Source organism: Pristiophorus japonicus, chromosome 3, assembly GCF_044704955.1.
Source record: "Pristiophorus japonicus isolate sPriJap1 chromosome 3, sPriJap1.hap1, whole genome shotgun sequence".
Taxonomy (NCBI): Eukaryota; Metazoa; Chordata; class Chondrichthyes; family Pristiophoridae; genus Pristiophorus; species Pristiophorus japonicus.
Genome location: NC_091979.1, coordinates 163903038 through 163921583, shown reverse-complemented (window position 1 = coordinate 163921583; position 18546 = coordinate 163903038). Strand labels below are relative to the sequence as shown.

The following is an 18546-nucleotide window of genomic DNA, read 5'->3' as shown; positions in this document are numbered from 1 at the left end:
CTTTGTATTACATTGTGATTAACAATATAGGGCCGAATTTGCCCCGCGCTGGGTGTGGTGGTAATTTCATTGAGGAGATTTTGTCACGCTGTTGCGGGATGTACCAGTACCCGGTGCGATTTGGGCTCTGTTCAAAAAAAAAAAGAGACTGTGCTAACCCATCCTTCGCCGTTTGTGTGGCGCTCGCAGGGCGCATCATGGGGACGGATGCTGCATTCTGAGCAGTACATTCAGTGCTGCCCACTGGGCCATCAGGGAAGGTGAAAAGTCAACCGCTGTGGCGGCACCTCCCCTTTAAGGGCGGCCGGGACGCCATAGCCACCACAGTTTCTCGCACCGAGAAGCTATCGGTGGCATCGCTCTGCGCTGACCTTGCTCCTGCGGGGTGCAAAAGGGTCGGCACAGGGCGATAAGATTTCGGCGCATTAGCGCTCCAGTAGCGCCGGCTAACAGCGCTAACTGGCCCTGCGCAAAGGGGCAATTTTGCCCCCTATTTCTTTGTGTTGCAAAAGTCTAATGAAATTAGTTGTCTGCCCCTTTGCTATTCCATGGCAAGTTTTTGTTTTCTTTTTAAATAAAGGAAAAATATAGCTTACGCATGTACCAAATGTTGATCACTGATGTTTCCAGAAATTCTCAAATACGAAAACTCTGATGGGTTTTCCTATTTACATCACCAGAACACAGCATACTTTCCAGTTTGTGTCTCCCATTTAAACCCTACCATCCTAGCGAATCTAAACTGGCTGCAGTTTCAAATCTAATTAATTATTAGTCATACAAAAAGCCAATTGCTGCAACTACTCCAAACTTTTGAATACCTTCCTGTGTCAAGACTGTAGGCTACAGAATGGACTGATAAGGAACTCATTCTGTAAGGTGTGGACCTATTCCAGTAACTGTAGTGAGATATAAAGGACTACAATGGCCAAAACTTTGGGCCCAAGTTTCGGTTTGAGTAGCTCCTGTTTTTTTGGAGCAACTGGTTTAGAATGGAGTATCTTAGAAATTTCAATTCTCGGCATTTAGTTTGCTCCGGGTTCTAGTCGGTTAGAACAGTTTCAGTTTGGAACATTTTTTTTCCAAAAGGGGGCGTGTCCGACCACTTACGCCCGTTTTGAAAGTTTAAGCAGTGAAAACTTACTCCAAACAAACTTAGAATGGAGTGAGTGTACATTTTTGTGCGCTCAGAAAAAATCTTGCCTACACTTAGAAAATCAGGCGTAGGGAATGGTGGGGGGGAGGTTAAAGGGAAGTTTACAAACATTAAACACAGTTTTACAAATAAAGAGCCATCATCAATAATAAATGATAAATACATCAATAAATCAACCAATAAGTCAAAACAAATTTTTTTTTTTAAATCAATAAAAAAACATTTTCCACTCACCGACTGCAGCACCGGGAGTGCTCCAATAGCATGCTGGGACGGGGGCCCCCCAGTGTGTGTCTCGCTCTCTCTCTCACTCTCTGTCAGTGCCTATGTGTTTCTGACAGCGAGGGGAGGAGGGGGAGGAGGGGGGAGAAGAGAGGGAGGGAGGGAGGGAGGGAGGGGGAGAAGAGAGGGAGGGAGGGAGGGAGGGGGGAGAAGAGAGGGAGGGAGGGAGGGAGGGGGGAGAAGAGAGGGAGGGAGGGGGGAGAAGAGAGGGAGGGAGGGGGGAGAAGAGAGGGAGGGAGGGAGGGGGGGGGGAGAAGAGAGAGAGGGAGGGGGGGGAGAAGAGAGGGAGGGAGGGGGGGGAGAAGAGAGGGAGGGAGGGGGGGGAGAAGAGAGGGAGGGAGGGGGGGAGAAGAGAGGGAGGGAGGGGGAAGAAGGGGGGGAGAAGAGAGGGAGGGAGGGGGGAGAAGAGAGGGAGGGAGGGGGGGGGAGAAGAGAGGGAGGGAGGGGGGGGGAGAAGAGAGGGAGGGAGGGGGGAGAAGAGAGAGAGGGAGGGGGGGGAGAAGAGAGGGAGGGAGGGGGGAAGAAGAGAGGGAGGGAGGGGGGAGAAGAGAGGGAGGGAGGGAGGGGGGGGGAGAAGAGAGAGAGGGAGGGGGGGGAAGAAGAGAGGGAGGGAGGGGGGGGAGAAGGGAGGGAGGGGGGGGAGAAGAGAGGGAGGGAGGGGGGGAGAAGAGAGGGAGGGAGGGGGGGAGAAGAGAGGGAGGGAGGGGGGAAGAAGGGGGGGAGGGAGGGGGGGAGAAGAGAGGGAGGGAGGAGGGAGGGGGGAGAAGAGAGGGAGGGAGGGAGGGGGGGGAGAAGAGAGGGAGGGAGGGGGGAGAAGAGAGGGAGGGAGGGGGGGGAGAAGAGAGGGAGGGAGGGGGGGAGAAGAGAGGGAGGGAGGGGGGGAGAGAGAGGGAGGGAGGGGGGGAGAAGAGAGGGAGGGAGGGGGGGAGAAGAGAGGGAGGGAGGGGGGGAGAAGAGAGGGAGGGAGGGGGGGAGAAGAGAGGGAGGGAGGGAGGGAGGGAGGGAGGGAGGGAGGGGGGAGAAGAGAGGGAGGGAGGGGGGGGAGAAGAGAGAGAGGGAGGGGGGGGAGAAGAGAGGGAGGGAGGGGGGGGAGAAGAGAGGGAGGGAGGGGGGGAGAAGAGAGGGAGGGAGGGAGGGGGGGGGGGAGGGAGGGAGGGAGGGGGGGGGGGAGGGAGGGAGGGAGGGAGGGGAGGGAGGGAGGGAGGGAGGGGGGAGAAGAGAGGGAGGGAGGGGGGAGAAGAGAGGGGGGGAGAAGAGAGGGAGGGAGGGGGGGAGAAGAGAGGGAGGGAGGGGGGGAGAAGAGAGGGAGGGAGGGGGGGAGAAGAGAGGGAGGGAGGGGGGGAGAAGAGAGGGAGGGAGGGGGGGAGAAGAGAGGGAGGGAGGGGGGGAGAAGAGAGGGAGGGAGGGGGGGAGAAGAGAGGGAGGGAGGGGGGGAGAAGAGAGGGAGGGGAGGGGGGAGAAGAGAGGGAGGGAGGGGGGGAGAAGAGAGGGAGGGAGGGGGGGGAGAAGAGAGGGGAGGGAGGGGGGGAGAAGAGAGGGAGGGAGGGGGGGAGAAGAGAGGGAGGGAGGGGGGGAGAAGAGAGGGAGGGAGGGGGGGAGAAGAGAGGGAGGGAGGGGGGGGGGAGAAGAGAGGGAGGGAGGGGGGAAGAAGAGAGGGAGGGAGGGGGAAGAAGAGAGGGAGGGAGGGGGGGGGGAAGAAGAGAGGGAGGGAGGGGGGGGGAAGAAGAGAGGGAGGGAGGGGTGGGGGAAAGAAAAGAGAGGGAGGGAGGGGGGGGGGAAGAAGAGAGGGAGGGAGGGGGGGGGGAAGAAGAGAGGGAGGGAGGGAGGGGGGGGAGAAGAAGGGGGTGGAGAGGAGAGGGGGAGAGGGGAAGAGGGGGGCTGAACGGGACTGGCTGTCCTGAAGAAGCCGGGCCCAAGACTCCGGGCGGGGCCCGCCCCCAGCAAGATGCCGGGCGGGCGGGCCCCACCGAAGGAAGAGGGAGCGGAGCGGACCGAAGTTAAAGGTAGGTGGCCGGGGGAAGCCGAAGTTGGGGGGCGGGGGTCGTCGGAACGGGAGCTAGGGGGGTCGTCGGAGCAGAGAGGGGACCAGCTGGAGCCAGAGCAGGAGCTGGACGAGGGAGGTGCAGCCTGTTCTTCGCCGCCCCAGTGAGGCCATTAGTCCAGGGCTAGGGGCTGCGTGCTTCGGGCCCTTCCCACACAGTTTCAGGCGCCTGGAGCCACTGCACATGCGCGCCCACTGTAGCGCGCCTGTGCAGAGGTCCCGGCACTGATTTCAGCGCAGGGACCTGGCTCCGCGCCCCACAGCTCGTGCTGTGCCGAGCTCCAAACGACCTGCAGGGAGCCGGAGAATCTGCAGTTATTTTTTAGGCGCATTTTCGGGCGCAAAAACGGCCGTCCAGGTCGGGGGTGCGCCGTTCTAGGCACGGCCCGAAACTTTGGCCCCATGTCTCAAAAGTTTTATAAATGCTCTTCATGAACTTCACAGTGCAAAACCACATTAAGCGCTCTCAATGTTTACTGAGTAGTACTTTTTTCTAAACACAAGTTCCTCTGGAGTCAGGTTTCTGCTTCTCTCCTTTTTGGAAAAAAGTTAATTTGGCAAGAACTATATATTAACAGCAATTTTTTGTTTGTGTATGCTTAAAATTATTGTTCCTTCACATAAGCAACACAAATACCCAGATACTACTAAAATCTCCATTCCTCAGTATAAAGAATTAACCTCATCTGCTGCATCATTAAAATGTGACTTACTTTGCATGATTTCTTCTCCATCATCCTGCATCTGCTCAGTGTCGCTGTCATCAAACTTTATGTCTTTAAACCATGATGGTTCAGAATTGCCTTCCACTGAATTTACTGAATCGCTGTCAGGAGATGGTGTCTCAGAAAATTCTGTACTCTGGAATGCAGACATTGGCTTTTAAAATCAGTCAAAATTATATGGTAAAGAAAACTCCTCTTCCTATACAAAACCAAAATCCTGCTACTTAGTATGGCAGATAAGAATGTAATTATTTTGAAACAGGCTGGTTGTAAATGTCAACATTAAACTGGGAAAACTCAAATACTAGATACAACAGAGACGAACTTGTTCAGCATGAAATATGAATAATATATAGATTAAAAAATACTTCTCATTGTTCAATAACTTCCTTAGACCTCAATTCCATTTCACTAATTTGTTTATTGTTTAACACCCAGAGAAGTTTGAAATTTAATACCTCAAAGCAAATATTACAGGAACTTGCTAGAAAATCTAATTGTTTTCTCTTTTTCATAGAAATAAAACACTGAGAATAAAATACATACATCATGCAGCAAACCATCTAACAATCAAGAAAAATATATCACCTTCAACATACACGATTTGGCCAGGGTCCCACGTACAACTGAGCAGGATTGAAGTGGGAATGGGGGAAAATTCATGTGGTGAGGCCTACCATCACATCACTGCCCTGATCACAATTTTCCTTCCCCCAATCTGAGGGGATCACCGCTGGCCACTCTTTACCTGCCAATTGCACACAAATGGTGGCTCGTGCACAGGGCCTGGGTCCCAAGAGGATTTCCCATCTGTTTGCATCACTTACTGTCGTTTCTCGGAAACACCATGTGGAAGGAAGTCCCAGGAAGTGGTGGTAAAGGTTCAGAATTCCCCCACTGAAAGGAGAGGTTCTTGTATGGTCTCCTCCCACCATGTCTGGCCCAGTGCTTACCCGCCAAAAGTTTTTGTCTTTGAGTCTTGATACCACCTATGGGGTGCGTCTACCTCTTTAAGGACCTCACTGCAGCTGCTGCAACATCGCTAGGATTTTGTGCCTTTGCGCTGGCAAATTCACTTTTGGGAGCACGAAACACACTGGGAGCTCACCATGCAAACAGGAAGAACCTTAAACTTGGAAAATTGTTTGGAGGGCAGATTTGGTGGGATAGGCAGATGTCCCGCCTCACGAGAACTCCACGCAGAAGAGCAAAAACCCAGTCATGTTTCAGTAGAACCCAACCTTCCCGCTTTCCTGCTCTGCTATTTGAGGCATTGAAAGCAAATTGGTTGCACCTGCTTTTCAAAACCTACATTAATTTTGTGATTAGTAAAATGGTGACAAAGAGGCCATTTCTAATGGAGAATTTGCTTTCTACACTCGCAGTCTATCGATTCTGGACCAGTCCCTATGGACTGGAGGGTAGCTAATGTAACACCACTTTTAAAAAAGAAAGAGAGAGAAAACGGATAATTATGAACCGGTTAGCCTGATATCAGTAGTGGGGAAAATGTTGGAATCAATCATTAAGGATGAAATAGCAGCGCATTTGGAAAGCAGTGACAGGATTGGTCCAAGTCAGCATGGATTTATGAAGGGGAAATCATGCTTGACAAATCTTCGAGAATTTTTTGAGGATGTAACTAGTAGAGTGGACAAGGGAGAACCAGTAGATGTGGTGTATTTGGACTTTCAAAAGGCTTTTGACAAGGTCCCACACAAGAGATTGGTGTGCAAAATCAAAGCACATGGTATTGGGGGTAATGTATTGACATGGATAGAGAACTGGTTGGCAGTCAGGAAGCAAAGAGTAGGAATAAACGGGTCCTTTTCAGAATGGCATGGAGTGACTAGTAGGGTACCGCAAGGTTCAGTGCTGGGACCCCAGCTATTTACAATATACATTAATGATTTAGACGAAGGAATTGAATGTAATATCTCCAAGTTTGCAGATGACACTAAACTGTGTGGCAGTGTGAGCTGTGAGGAGAATGCTAAGAGGCTGCAGGGTGACTTGGACAGATTAGATGAGTGGGCAAATGCATGGCAGATGCAGTATAATGTGGATAAATGTGAGGTTATCCACTTTGGTGGCAAAAACAGGAAGGCAGCATATTATCTGAATGGTGACAGATTAGGAAAAGGCGAGGTACAACGAGCCCTGGCTGTCATGGTGCCTCAGTCATTGAAAGTTGGCATGCAGGTACAGCAGGCGGTAAAGGCGGCAAATGGCATGTTGGCCTTCATAGCGAGAGGATTTGAGTATAGGAGCAGGGTGGTATTACTGCAAGTTGTACAGGGCCTTGGTGAGGCCACAACTTGAATATTGTGTACAGTTTTTGTCTCCTAATCTGAGGAAGGACATACTTGCTATTGAGGGAGTGCAGCGAAGGTTCACCAGACTGATTGCTGAGATGGCACGACTGACATATGAAGAAAGACTGGATCACTGGAATTTAGAAGAATGAGAAGGGATCTCATAGAAAAATATAACATTCTGAAGGGATTGGACAGGTTAGATGCAGGAAGAATGTTCCCGATGTTGGGGAAGTCCAGAACCAGGGGTCACAGTCTAAGGGTACGGGGTAAGCCATTTAGGACCGAGATGAGAGAAACTTCTTCACTCAGAGAATTGTGAACCTGCGGAATTCTCTACCACAGAAAGTTGTTGAGGCCAGTTCGTTAGATGTATTCAAAAGGGAGTTAGATGTGGCCCTTACGGCTAAAGGGGTCAAGGGGTATGGAGAGAAAGCAGGAATGGGGTACTGAAGTTGCATGATCAGCTATGATCATATTGAATGATGGTGCAGACTCGAAGGGCCGAATGGCCTGCTCCTGCACTTATTTTCTATGTTTCTATGCGACCTCTTCGATTACATTGAAAATGCTCAATTAGCCTTCTTCCAGCTCGACACCATACAAATATAGCAGCCAACATTAATGGCTGACATAGTATGGCCCCCATCTTTTAAAATGTCCTTAAATGTACTTTAAAACGAACTATAAACTCACATAAAACTTCACAATTAAAAACACAGCCTTCGTCTCCCAATCCTTTAAGCACATAACTCAGACTCTCTCCTCCGTTTTAAAGATGGCGGCGTTAGCACCGGGTACGCCCAGGGTCCGGCTGCTTTTTGCTGGCGGGTTCCCAGGCGAACGTTAAATCGGGTAATATGTCAAGAATTCTGCCTGGGGCTCTAGCGCGGCGTTGCATACCAATTTACGTCATCCAATCGGTGAAAACAGCGGGCAGGAGCTAAATTTTAGCGCCGCCGCAATACCACTGCCAAAAGTTCTGCCTGGCCGCAAAATCTTCTGCACCTCCTTTGACGCCAATAAAAAAATTGTTTTGCACCCCGCCCAGGCGCTAAACGGGGCGCAAATGAGCCGAAAATCCAGCCCATCGTCTTTAACCAAACTTTTGATCATCTGCCGTAATTTCTTCTTTTGTGGCTCGCTGTTAAATTTATCGGTTTTATTTTGTTACACTGTTGCCTTGGGACGTTTTACTACTTTAAAGGCGCTATATAAATAAAAATTATAACAACACTGGGTTCTTGATTGTAGCAGAGGCTTGTGCTGAAGATGATTTGCTACAGTTTGCTTATCTTTCCCTCCCTGATATGGTTAAATCCTTCAAATTTTTTTCATGTTTTTAATTGGCTCTTCGGTACATTTAGAATAACATTATTACTGTAGAAATAAACCACAAAGATAATTTTCCAATTAATACAAGGCAGATTTTATTGGGATAAAGCACTATATGTAGTTATAAACTATAATGTTTATAACTACAAGATCATTATTACTGTGTAACCATAGCCAGCCAATGCTGAATCAGACAAGTGCTGCTACATTCACTTACTTGCAACGGTCTGTACAAGGCATATTCATCCCTAAAAAGCTGATCATGATGGGTTACACAGTCAAACCATCGTCCATCCATTAATGCCTGACCAATGGCAATTGCCTGAGCTCTGAAAAAGGAAGACACAATGAAATAGGTGCTGTTGTAACACTGAAATACACAAAACTACAACTCAAGATACTGTGTGTTACTTTACAAATTTCCAAAGTACCGCTCAACTCCTAAAAGTGAGAGTAAAGTGTGGAATCATTATTCCGTGATCGGTTCGTACTTACATACATAATCCTTTTGAGACAAAGTATATAGCACATCAGGTACTCTATATATAGCACAAACTCTAATCATCATGCACAAAATATATTATGAAGTTTCAGATTTGGAAGAAAAAGAAGAGGAACCATTCATATTTATTATTTTCATATCGTACAAGCTGACTTAGAGATCAAATAGAACAAAAATGTTGTGCTGTTAAAATCGCATACAAACTTTAGTTAAAATGAAAACTCATTTCAGTTGTGAATTTTATCTTTACAATGAAACAAGTTGAAGTGGAGCAGGAAACAAAAAGAGAAAAGAAAAACTTGGATTTAGACAGCACCAGTAATGTCATATTGTGAACTACTTTGAAATACAGTGACTACATAAAAAGCCAAACATGGCAGCCATTTTAACACAATCAGTCATGAATGTCTAGCTAATCTGTATTGGGAAGTGCAGAATGAGGGAGCAACATTGGCAAGGCATCAGGAGAACTTCCTGCTCTTCTTTAAATAGCACCATTGCATCTTTAACAGCTACTTGAACCACCAGAAGTAGATGGGACCTCGGTTTCACATGAAACCAAAAGCAGGTATGGGACACTGTTTCAAAGTAAAAATAATAGTATTTAAGAAGAATAGTGCGCATTGGAGTTGGGGATATTTAAAAATGAGAAAAATTAAAACACGCTCTTGCATGTCTTTTAATGTTCACACATTAACTTGGCAGTCGACTCAGTGTGCTGAATAGTGTGGCAAAACAAAAAGGGGCCCCTAAAAATGATACTTTGGTTTCAGTAAATTTAATAAAACTTGTTTCAATAGTCAAAGACAACTAAGTCTTAACTCGGAGTAAAAATGTGAGTGTAAAATTGTAATTAACGCTGTTGTTGAGCATGGCATCTCTGAAAAACAAAAGTACTTGGTTATTACAGGAAACAGTTATAAATCTATCCATATTAATTTCTATAATATAAAATCAATCTGTTGGCAAATCCTTGCTCGAGGATATGATCAGTTCATGGTAGATTCATGAGCTTGTCCAGACACAAGGATCAGATGCCAGGCATACACCTGGCTCCCTGCAGCGTCAGGCTCAACTAGCTCCTGACTTGTCTGAGGCTTCCCTTTCTTGATCTCAGTTCCCTCACCTCCAGCTCCCCTTCAATTACCTCAGGCTGGTAGTCCACCCGTCCCCACTTTGAGTTCTACCTACTTTTTCAGACTTACCTTTACACTCACACCTGGAGTTTTGCAGCGACTTTTTCAATGTTACAATTTTTTTTTTTTTTTTTTTTAAATCAAAAATTATTGGTGCAGTACTGTTTGCACATTAGAAAAGGAGGGGTGGGGGGTCGTGGGGGGCAGAAAAACTCAATAGAACATTAAAAAGATTGTGTGAAGAGGAAGAGGCCAGGGACAGCAACAAAGGTGGCCTGAAGCTGGGAAGAAAAAAAAAGGTAAAAGGGAGCAAACAGAAAGTAAAGCAGGCGAGAAGATAAATCTAAAATACAAAAAAATGAAATGTAGGAGAATGAGAGCGTGGGGGAGAGGGGAAAAAAAAATCTTAAAAATAGCAGGAAAAGAGGGCATTTAAAAAAAATGAAGCTTGAAGCTGTGGGTCTGTGAATCATGCTGGATAGCATGCAAGTGCCTGAGAGCAGACATAGTTACATATATTGTGCAACATGCACTATGGAAGCTATGTGACTACCTGCTGTAGCAGGCCAGGAGCAATGGAATACCACAGTGGCAATACCACTTTAGCTGCCCAAATAACTGCTAGTGAGTGAATGGAGGAATGAAGCCAGGCCTCCCTGCCAAGGTGCTGGGTGCACCCTTACTGTGAAGTGGGAGCTGAGGTCTGATACTATTAGTGGCCAGAAATGCAACAATACACACAGGGTGCGTGTCCCAAAGCAACAACATTAGTCAGAACAATCCATGGTTCAAACATCCTACTAATCTCAAACAGATAAGAAACACACCAAGGATTAGCAATACAACCTGGTCGTGGTGTGGCACGATGGAAAAGATGCTCACAAGAGAAATGCAAATAAAGTTACTTCAGTCTCAAGTACTAAACCCTTTCATTTTCCCCCAAATCCATGAGCAATGGTACACAAAAAAAACAGAATAGGGGGCTTCTACTTTGCATTAATTGATTACTTCTTCACTGACTGGTGTGTAAGTGTGTCAGATACATTTTGGACCCCCTCAACTTCAGTTATGCAAATTACCGTGTAGTTATGTGTCCATTTCTAATCAACCAGTTCACCAATTCCTTTCCCACTATGCAATTGGGATAAGTTCGCAACCAATATCGATGATCCTGGAACTCCATGCCAGTGCTGTGATGGCATATTTTCTTCCAAAGGTCTTTCAGTTGTACAGAGTCCTAAAATGAAGAGTAGAAATTCGAGATGGCTTTTAAAACAACAAAAATACTTTGGATCAAAACACCATGTCTCCATTTCACAGTGGACAGTATATCAATGTATTGCAACATAAAGTAAAATAAAAGTTAAGAATCGCAGTTCCCTATAGAGAGCAAGTGCCCAATTATAGCCAGATTATGAGGGTGATGCAGACCAATGTCATTGATAGAGATCACCAAGGAACAGTTGTGCATGTTGGGGGCTAAACAAGCAAAAATAATGAAAGTGAACAAATAGAAAACCAGCAATTTGCATTACAGTAATTTACACAAAAAACATTCTGCCTCCCTTGTCTTCTCGAATTTGCAGAAAACATTAAAACCCAAGTTGCGGCAATACCAGAAGAATTTTTCTTTCATCTTCATTGGGGTCTGTTTTAACATATGCCCGAGAGGCTTGAGGGCTGATAGAGCTGTCATATGAAGGAACCATGGGTGAAGCTGATCGGTCGAGAGAAAGATTAGTGATACTTGCAGACCTGTTATGAAAAGGAAAATAAAATCAAACAAAAGTGGCAAGATGTGTAACTTTTGTAACGTCCTTCACCTAAAACAAGCAGTGAGATCCAATCAATAACATTTGAGAAAAGAAATGGGATTGTTCAAAATAAGTAATTTTATAGATATTTTGTCGATTAACATTTTTGGGACAGGCCCAAGACAAAGCGAGTTTTAATATTTTATAATCACTTTCATCTTAAGTGGCAAGCATATAAAATACATTCCACAAGCCATCTGGCAATTCTCCACTGGGAAAACTGAGCCCAAAGAGTATGCACTCTAGAGTAGAGACAACTTTTTGTTTAGCAAATTGACCGAATCCTTTCAACACAAGTTTAATACAAATTATGGACAGGACATACCTGGGCAGAATTTATACTGTGAGTTTAAAGGAACATTAGTTCTACGGTGAAGCCTATGAACAAGCCCTATTCTCATGTCAGATGGAGGTCCTATTAAATTGATCAATACCACAGGTTCACTCATTCTCCTGGTGAAAATCAAAGCAACTATTTTTTAATGTTAGAATTTGTCACAAGATGCAGTGGCTGAAAGGCTTGTGAAGCACCAAATTCAGATCTCGTATCAGCAGCAAAGGTTGCTTATCAGCATTAACGCACCCCACATGAATCAGCCAATAGAGGAAATCCTTCCTTAAAGAGCCCAACTGTAAAAGAGTGCAGGAGACACTTATGAATGTTGCAGGAACACATAAGGAGCATGTGTTCAATCTTCAATTTAAATGATATGGCAGCTTACTCTAAACTCAGTGGGTTATTACACAATACAAGTGAATGTCATATATGAGGAGATACTGGATGAACTGGGCCTTTATTCACTGGCATTTTAGAAGGATGAGAGGGGATCTCATAGAAACATAAGTTTCTGATGGGACTGGACAGGTTAGATGCGGGAAGAATGTTCTCGATGTTGGGGAAGTCCAGAACCAGGGGACATAGTCTTAGGATAAGGGATAGGCCATTTAGGACTGAGATGAGGAGAAACTTCTTCACTCAGAGAGTTGTTAACCTGTGGAATTCCCTGCTGCAGAGAGTTGTTGATACAAGTTCGTTGGATATATTCAAGAGGGAGTTAGATATGGCCCTTACGGTTAAGGGGATCAAGGGGTATGGAGAGAAAGCAGGAAAGAGGTACTGAAGGAATGATCAGCCATGATCTTATTGAATGGCGGTGCAGGCTCGAAGGGCTGAATGGCCTACTCCTGCACATATTTTCTATGTTTCTATGTTTCTAATGGTCAAACTAAACAAAATACCATGTATATTTTTCCACTGTGAGTTATAAGCCCTGGTCATCTGAAATTATATTAAAAAAATGAAAAGAAAAATCAAAGAGAAAAAAGTTCACTACAAAGAGCTCTCCTTTGTTGAATTCAAAAGGAAAAAATAAATTTATGTAGATTTTCTTTGCAACACGTCATAGCAACGTCAAATGCGACTGAAGACCCAAGAAAACCAAAATAATTAAAAGCTAAGCAGATACAAGATATGATAGTTAAAAAGTTAGAGATGGAAGAGCACTTCATACTGAAGGCATCTCTCCATTCCTTCTCGCTGCACTTTCCTTACTCTTTAAAAATAATCTCTAGAACAGAACTGATAATTCAGTGCTATTTAATACTTAAAGCATCAATATAGGACTTCAATGGTCATACTGATGAATCAAAGTTGACAATAGAACTGCAAGGCCATTGTACTCTTTATGGTCACATTTCCAAAATGCTTTTGAGAGCGGTTATAATACTAAAAACATGCGAAAATTGTATTTTTAAGTTTTGAAAATGAATTAGAGGAATATTAACTTTGCAGCTTCATTTCAATACATGTTCCTCCAATTTGGCCCGTTAGTTTACAGCCAAAATGTTTTGCTTGATGGGAGGAAATCCCGACATTGAGCTTTGAGGCCTACATTGTGTTGTGATTTTTTTTTAAATGAACACTTTTAAATTGTGATTTCCTACAATAAAAAACAGAAAAGGTCACAAATGAGAAAAGTTATAGCAAACAGGAATACAATTTAATTTTTTTCCAACATACCTTTTTCGTGCAGGTGACTTTCCTACATCTTCCTGTACAGTTGTGAGGCGTGTTGTCAAAGTAGTATTCTGTGAATCTTGGTGGCCCAAGCTAATTAAAAGAAAAAGATGATGTAATCAATTCCAAAATTAAATGTTTACTGCCCTATCTTAACTATAAAGTTTAAAATTTAACAAATGAATTACATATGCTGAAAACTGCAGATCAAAAGCAGCAAGGCCCAGATAATCATTCCATGAGTCTGCTCCAAACCCAATTAATGTTATACAAGTTCAATTTACAATATTAAACAGCACATTACCACACAAAGCAGTTCACCATTGTTATCATACATTATGTAAGAGCCATTTAAAAGGTGTATTGTAATGACTGGCACATTATTAGCAACATTAGTAATTGGGAAAGTCTTGGCTGCTTCTTTGTAATTGGAGTTCTTGACTTCCAACCCAATCTTGAAGAATCTTATTAAAAGAATGTTAATATTCTTGGTCTTCTTCCTTGTCCCCTCCTTTCAGAGGAAAATCACCTAAAATATTTTCCCACTAAGAACTCCGAACCATGCCATCTTGATCAAGTAACCTTCCGCTGATCTGCTGTACACAAGAACTTGTTCTATGTAACATTTGAGAGAGAGAAACTTATGATTGCATGAACTCAGGTTCAAGATCTGACCACCAACTTTCTCAAATTCAAATATGGGACCCATCCAAGGAATGATGGGTCATATTTTCAGGACACATTAAGGAAACAGTAGCACAGTGGTTAAGTTACAGAACTAGTAATCCAGAGACAAGAGTTCATATCCCACCAAGATAGCAGTGGAATTTCAATTGAGTAAATACATTTTTTAAAAGCTAGCATCAGTAATGGTGACCATGAAACTATCAGATTGTCGTAAAAACCCATCTGGTTCACTAATGTCCTTTAGAAAAGGAAATCTGCTGTCCTATATGTGACTCCAGACCCCCAGCAATGTGGTTGACTCTTAACTGCCCTCGCAAGCCACTCAGTTGTAAAAAAAAACACTACAAGAAATAATAATAAAACCAGATGGATCACCAGGCATCGACCTCAGCACCGGCCATGACAACTACACATCCAGTCCAGTCAAACCCTCCTCACCAACATCTAAGGATTTGTGACAAAATTGTCCCACAGACTAGTCAAGCAACAACCTGACAGTCATACTCACAGAAAAATACCTTTCAGCAAATGTCCCAGACTACTCCATCACCATCCCTGGGTATGTCCTGTCTCACCGGTAAGACAGACCCAGTCGAGGTGGCAGCACAGTGGTATACAGTCGGGAAGGAGTGGCCCCGAGAGTTATCATCATCATCATCATAGGCAGTCCCTTGAAATCGAGGAAGATTTACTTCCATTATAAAAGTGAGTTCTCAGGTGACTGTACAGTCCAATACGGGAATTAGTCTCTGTCACAGGTGGGACAGTCGTTGAAGGAAAGGGTGGGTGGGGAGTCTGGTTTGCTGCACGCTCCTTCCGCTGCCTGCGCTTGCTTTCTGCATGCTCTCGGCGACAAGTCTCGAGGTGCTCAGCGCCCTCACAGATGCTCTTCCTCCAGTTAGGGCAGTCTTTGGCCAGGGACTCCCAGATGTCAGTGGAAATGTTGCACTTTATCAGGGAGGCTTTGAGGGGGTCCTTGAAACATTTCCTCTGCCCACCTGGGGCTCGCTTGCCATAAAGGAGTTCTGAGTAGAGCGCTTGTTTTGGAAGTCTTGTGTCAGGCATGCAAACAACATGGCCCGCACAACGGAGCTGGTCGAGTGTGGTCAGTACTTCGATGCTGGGGATGTTGGCCTGAACGAGGACGCTAATGTTGGTGCATCTGTCCTCCCAGGGTATTTGCAGGATCTTGCAGAGACAACGCTGGTGGTATTTCGCCAGCGATTTGAGTGTCTATTGTACATGGTCCACATCTGAGCCAATACAGGAGGGCGGGTATCATTCCGGCCTTTAGACCATAAGCTTGGTGCCAGATTTGAGGGCTGATCTTCGAACATTCTCTTCCTTAGGCGGCCGAAGGCTGCGCTGGCGCACTGGAGGCGCTGTTGAACCTCGTCATCTATGTTTGCCCTTGCTGATAATAGGCTCCCGATGTATGGAAAGTGGTCCACGTTGTTCAGGGTTGCGCCGTGAATCTTGATGACTGAGAGTCAGTGCTATGTGGCGGGGTCAGGTTGGAAGAGGACCTTTGTCTTGTTGAGTCTTCAACACTGACTCCAGATCACATGAAATCTCATGGCTTCAGGTCAAGCATTGCCAAGAAAAACTCCTGCTGATTACCACCTCCCACCCTCCCTCAGCTCATGAATCAGTACATGTTGAACACCACTTGGAAGAAGCATTGAGGGTAGCAAGAGCACAGAATGTACTCTGGGTGGGGGACTTCAATATCCATCCAAGACTGGCTCATTAGCACCACTACTGATCGAGCTGGCCGAGTCATGAAGGATACAAGCTGCCAGACTGGGCCTGCTGCGACAGATGACAAGAGAACCAACACGAGGGGAAAAAGCTACTTGACCTCGTCCTCACCAATCTACCTGTCGCAGATGCATCTGTTCATGACAGCATTGGTAGCAGTGACCACCGCACAGTCATTATGGAGACGAAGTCCCGTCTTCACACTGAGGATACTCTCCATTGTGTTGTGTGATACTACCGTGCTAAATGGGGTAGATTCAGCGCAAAACTGGGCATCCATGAGGCGTGTGAGCCATCAGCAGCAGAATTGTATTCCACCACAATCTAATCTCATGGTCTGGGATATCCCACACTCTACCATCACCAGGAAGCCAGGGGATCAACCCTGGTTTAACGAGGAAACATAGAAAGATGGAAAATAGGTGAAGTAGGCCATTCGGCCCTTCGAGCCAGCACCACCATTCAATATGATCATGGCTGATCATGCAACTTCAGTACCCCATTCCTGCTTTCTCTCCGTACCCCTTGATCCCTTTAGCCGCATCTAACTCCCTTTTGAATATATCTAACGAACTGGCCTCAACAACTTTCTGTGGTAGAGAATTCCACATGCTCTCAATTTTCTGAGTGAAGAAGTTTCTCCTCATCTCGGTCCTAAATGGCTTACCTCTTATCCTTAGACTGTGACCCGTGGTTCTGGACTTCCCCAACATCGGGAACAGTTTTCCTGCATCTAACCTGTCCAATCCTGTCAGAATTTTATATGTTTCTATGAGATCCCCTCTCATTCTTCTAAATTCCAGTGAATATAAGCCTAGTCGATCCAGTCTTTCTTCATATGTTAGTCATGCCATCCCGGGAATCAGTCTGGTGAACCTTCACTGCACTCCCTCAATAGCAAGAATGTCCTTCCTCAGATTAGGAAACCAAAACTGCACACAATACTCAAGGTGTGGTGTCACCAAGGCCCTGTACAACTGCAGTAAGACCTCCCTGCTCCTATACTCAAATCCCCTGCTATGAAGGCCAGCATGCCATTTGCTTTCTTTACTACCTGCTGTCCCTGCATGCCTACCTTCAATGACTGAGGTACCATGACACCCAGGTCTCGTTGCACCTCCCCTTTTACAAATTGGTCACCATTCAGATAATCTGTCTTCCTGTTTTTGCCACCAAAGTGGATAACCTCATACTTATCCACATTATACTGCATCTGCTATGCATTTGCCCACTCACCTAACCTGTCCAAGTCCCCCTGCAGCCTCCTAGCAGCTCGCCCTGCCACACAGCTTAGTGTCATCTGCAAACTTGGAGATATTACATTCAATTCCTTCGTCTAAATCATTAATGTACATTGTAAATAGCTGGGGTCCCAGCACTGAACCCTGCGGCACCCCACTAGTCACTGCCTGCCATTCTGAAAAGGACACGTTTAGTTCTACTTTTTGCTTCCTGTCTGCCAACCAGTTCTCTATCCACGTCAATACATTACCCCCAATACCATGTGACTTAATTTTGCACACTAATCTCTTGTGTAGGACCTTGTCAAAAGCCTTTTTAAAGTCCAAATACACCACATCCAATGGTTTTCCCTTGTCCACTCTACTAGTTACATCCTCAAAAAATTCTCGAAGATTTGTCAAGCATGATTTCCCTTTCATAAATCCATGCTGACTCAGACCGATCCTGTCACTGCTTTCCAAATGCGCTGCTATTACATATTTAATAATTGATTCCAACATTTTCCCCACCACCTATGTCAGGCTAACCGGTCTACAATTCCCTGTTTTCTCTCTCCCTCTTTTTTTTTTTAAAAAGTGGGGTTACATTAGCTACCCTCGAATCCATAGGAACTGATCCAGAGTCCATGGAATGTTGGAAAATGACCACCAATGCATCTACTATTTCTAGGGCCACTTCCTTAAGTACTCTGGGATGCAGACTATCAAGCTCTGAGGATTTATCGGCCTTCAGTCCCTTCAATTTCCCGAACACCATTTCCTGACTAATAAGGATTTCCCTCAGTTCCCCCTTCTCGCTAGACCCTCGGTCCCCAAGTATTTTCGGGAAGTTATTCATGTCTTCCTTAGTGAAGACAGAACCAAAGAATTTGTTCAGTTGGTCTGCCATTTCCTTGTTCCCCATTATGAATTCACCTGTTTTTGACTGCAACGGACCTACATTAGTCTTCACTAACCTTTTTCTCTTCACATATCGATTGCAAAAACTTCTATCAGTTTTTATGTTCCCTGCAAGCTTACTCTCATACTCTATTTTACCCTTCCTAATTAAATGCTTAATCCTCTTCTGCTGAATTCTAAATTTCTCCCAGTCCTCAGGTTTGCTGCTTTTTCTGTCCTTTTAGAATTATGTTGTAATGTGGCCCTTTTTGATTTTTGCCCTTGATTTCTCTGTCCTCCTCTCTTGCTTTTCTCCTTCCTACCTTTTGCTTCTGTCCCCTTTTTATTTCCCTCTGTCTCCCTGCATAGATTCCCATCCCTCTGCCTTTTTAGTTTAAACCCTCCCCAACAGCACGAGCAAACACTCCACCTAGGACATCAGTTCCAGTCCTGCCCAGTTGCAGACTGTCCGGTTTGTACTTGTCCCACCTCCCAGAGAACCAGTTCCAATCCCAGGAATTTGAATCCCCCCCCCTTGCACCATTCCTCAAGCCACGTATTCATCTGGGCTATCCTGCAATTCCTACTCTGACTAGAATGTGGCACTGGTAGCAATCCTGAGATTACTACCTTTGAGGAGTGTAGAAGAGCATGC

General features: G+C 45.4%; 1 protein-coding gene across 4 annotated transcripts in view; it reads right to left on the bottom strand.

The window, feature by feature from the left end:
• Nucleotides 1-18546, bottom strand: part of pikfyve (phosphoinositide kinase, FYVE finger containing) — a 215381-nt gene that overhangs the window by 87447 nt on the left and 109388 nt on the right. For all 4 annotated transcript variants that reach the window (XM_070876033.1, XM_070876034.1, XM_070876035.1 and 1 more), the window contains exons 7-11: nt 13327-13416; nt 11109-11247; nt 10572-10729; nt 8072-8183; nt 4193-4340 (exon numbers count right to left, since the gene is read on the bottom strand). In XM_070876033.1, the coding sequence (XP_070732134.1) occupies nt 4193-4340; nt 8072-8183; nt 10572-10729; nt 11109-11247; nt 13327-13416 (647 nt within the window). The remainder of the gene's footprint in view (nt 1-4192; nt 4341-8071; nt 8184-10571; nt 10730-11108; nt 11248-13326; nt 13417-18546) is intronic.